At 55.0% G+C, this 2,039-nt stretch overlaps 1 protein-coding gene across 1 annotated transcript; it reads left to right on the plus strand.

Annotated features, from left to right (window-relative positions):
* The first annotated feature begins 622 nt into the window (after window positions 1-622).
* On the plus strand, window positions 623-1,779 carry LOC124698227 (60S ribosomal protein L10-like). The gene is made up of 4 exons (XM_047230737.1): window positions 623-686; window positions 875-1,376; window positions 1,514-1,595; window positions 1,699-1,779. The coding sequence occupies exons 1-4, from the start codon at window positions 677-679 to the stop codon at window positions 1,777-1,779; spliced, it is 675 nt and encodes a 224-aa protein (XP_047086693.1). The 5' UTR covers window positions 623-676.
* The last annotated feature ends 260 nt before the right edge of the window (window positions 1,780-2,039 follow it).

Raw genomic sequence — 2,039 nt, forward strand, 5'->3', positions numbered from 1 at the left:
ACCCCCCTTGACCAGCCCGAGAAAACCTGGGGTAGCTGCTGGCCGGGATCGGAGAGAGTTCTTAATATCGGCGTCACCGACGAGAGGACCTAAACCCAAACTCGAGGGGAAAAAAAGTACTAGCTCTGTTTCTTGTTTTGATGGACCAACCCAGGAGCTCCCTGCTTGGCTTGTTGGCATTTCCATGCCGCTCGCGGCGCTATGTGAGCACTAGCGCGCACATTTTTCTGAATAAAAGGCCATGTGTTTCTGCTAAATAAAAAAAGAGAGCCCCCAGTTCAGCAGATGAGCATGATGCGTGACCCGTCCAATCATGGGCCGCGGCTTTACTTGCCTATGAAGAATTGGGCTCGGCCCTCTGGGGTGTTCAAACACAAAGACCAATAAGCAAGTGGTTCATCGCCGTCTCCAATCGCTCCCGCAGCCCACGGCATTCTGACCACTCCTTCGCCGATGCGAAGCGTCACGGCGTACCTCAACCAAGCGCATCCTCGGCCTTCCGTCCGCTTGTCGACACGCATTCGCGGAAAACCAGAACCTTCCGGCACCAACCCTCGTCTATAAACCCACCACTTGTCTTCCACCGTCTCCCTCGAATCACACATCCCAGCCAAAGGCTTAACCCCTCACAGGTCACAGCCTCACTTGTCACCTCGGCAGCTTGGAACTTTTCGCCATGGGGAGGAGTAAGGAACCATCACCTTTGTTTGTTTTCCTCTACCTCGAACTCCATCATCATCTCCATGTTCTTCAGTACACGAACGACCGATCATGCACGAGCGATATATGCTAGCTATAGGTAGCTCGAAACAACCATGCATGTGATGTGTCTGTGTGTGCGAAATTGAAACGTTGTACCACTACTGGTGCGCAGGGCCGGCGAGGTGCTACCGCCAGATCAAGAACAAGCCTTACCCCAAGTCGCGCTACTGCCGGGGCGTGCCGGACCCGAAGATCCGCATCTTCGACGTGGGGCAGAAGAAGCGGGGCGTGGACGAGTTCCCGCTGTGCGTGCACCTGGCGAGCTGGGAGAAGGAGAACGTGACGAGCGAGGCGCTGGAGGCGGCCCGGATCGCCTGCAACAAGTACATGGCCAAGCACGCCGGCAAGGACGCCTTCCACCTCCGCGTGCGCGCGCACCCCTACCACGTCCTCCGCATCAACAAGATGCTCTCCTGCGCCGGCGCCGACCGGCTCCAGACGGGCATGCGCGGCGCCTTCGGCAAGCCCACGGGGATGTGCGCCAGGGTGCACATCGGACAGGTGCTGCTCTCCGTGCGCTGCCGCGACGTGCACGCGGGGCACGCGCAGGAGGCGCTGCGTCGGGCCAAGTTCAAGTTCCCCGGGCGACAGAGGGTCATCGTCAGCGGCAAATGGTATGCCGCCCGGCCCCTGCAGTGTCCATCGGTCTACTTTAAATTTGAATTTGAATTGTACGGGCCCGATCGGTCGCTACTTCTGAAGCCCGGTTGGAGAATAGATCTTGACCGTTTCTTGCTCTTCTTGCGTCCAGGGGTTTCACAAAGTTTAAGCGCCAAGAGTATCTCACGCTCAGGAGCGAGGGCCGCATCGTCGCCGATGGTGTCAACGCCAAGGTACCAACATTTCTCCCAAATTTGATCTTCCTTTTGTAGAGTATACTCGTTGAACGTAGGCAAAACTGTTGATGCGATACTGCAATTCGTTTTGTCTGTGCAGTTGCTCAGTTGGCATGGGTCGCTCGAGGGTCGCCAGAGGGGCAGAGGTGTCTTTCCACCCTCCACCGTAGGATCGGCTTGAAGATTTATTCAAAACAGGACGTGTCAGCCTTCCATGGAGCCCTGAGTATTACCACTGTCATGAGCGGGCAAATATTTACGATGGAGTATATGCCAGTACTAGCTCAAGTTTGCAGCACGCCTTACCGACCTGTTTAGCCGTTAAACATGTTGCCAGCTTGGTTATTCATAAATAAAGGCGATTTGGTACTAGTGTTTGTAAACAGGATTCGATGTGTATTACACTAGTTTCAAAAAAGTTGTCATACTTTACTTACTTTG

The sequence above is a fragment of the Lolium rigidum genome, chromosome 3, assembly GCF_022539505.1.
Source record: "Lolium rigidum isolate FL_2022 chromosome 3, APGP_CSIRO_Lrig_0.1, whole genome shotgun sequence".
NCBI classification, from domain to species: domain Eukaryota; kingdom Viridiplantae; phylum Streptophyta; class Magnoliopsida; order Poales; family Poaceae; genus Lolium; species Lolium rigidum.

Coding starts and splice junctions, on each gene's coding strand:
- LOC124698227 (XM_047230737.1), top strand. Junction 1,377..1,513: donor GTCATCGTCAGCGGCAAATG/GTATGCCGCCCG, acceptor TCTTGCGTCCAG/GGGTTTCACAAAGTTTAAGC. Junction 1,596..1,698: donor CCGATGGTGTCAACGCCAAG/GTACCAACATTT, acceptor TTGTCTGTGCAG/TTGCTCAGTTGGCATGGGTC.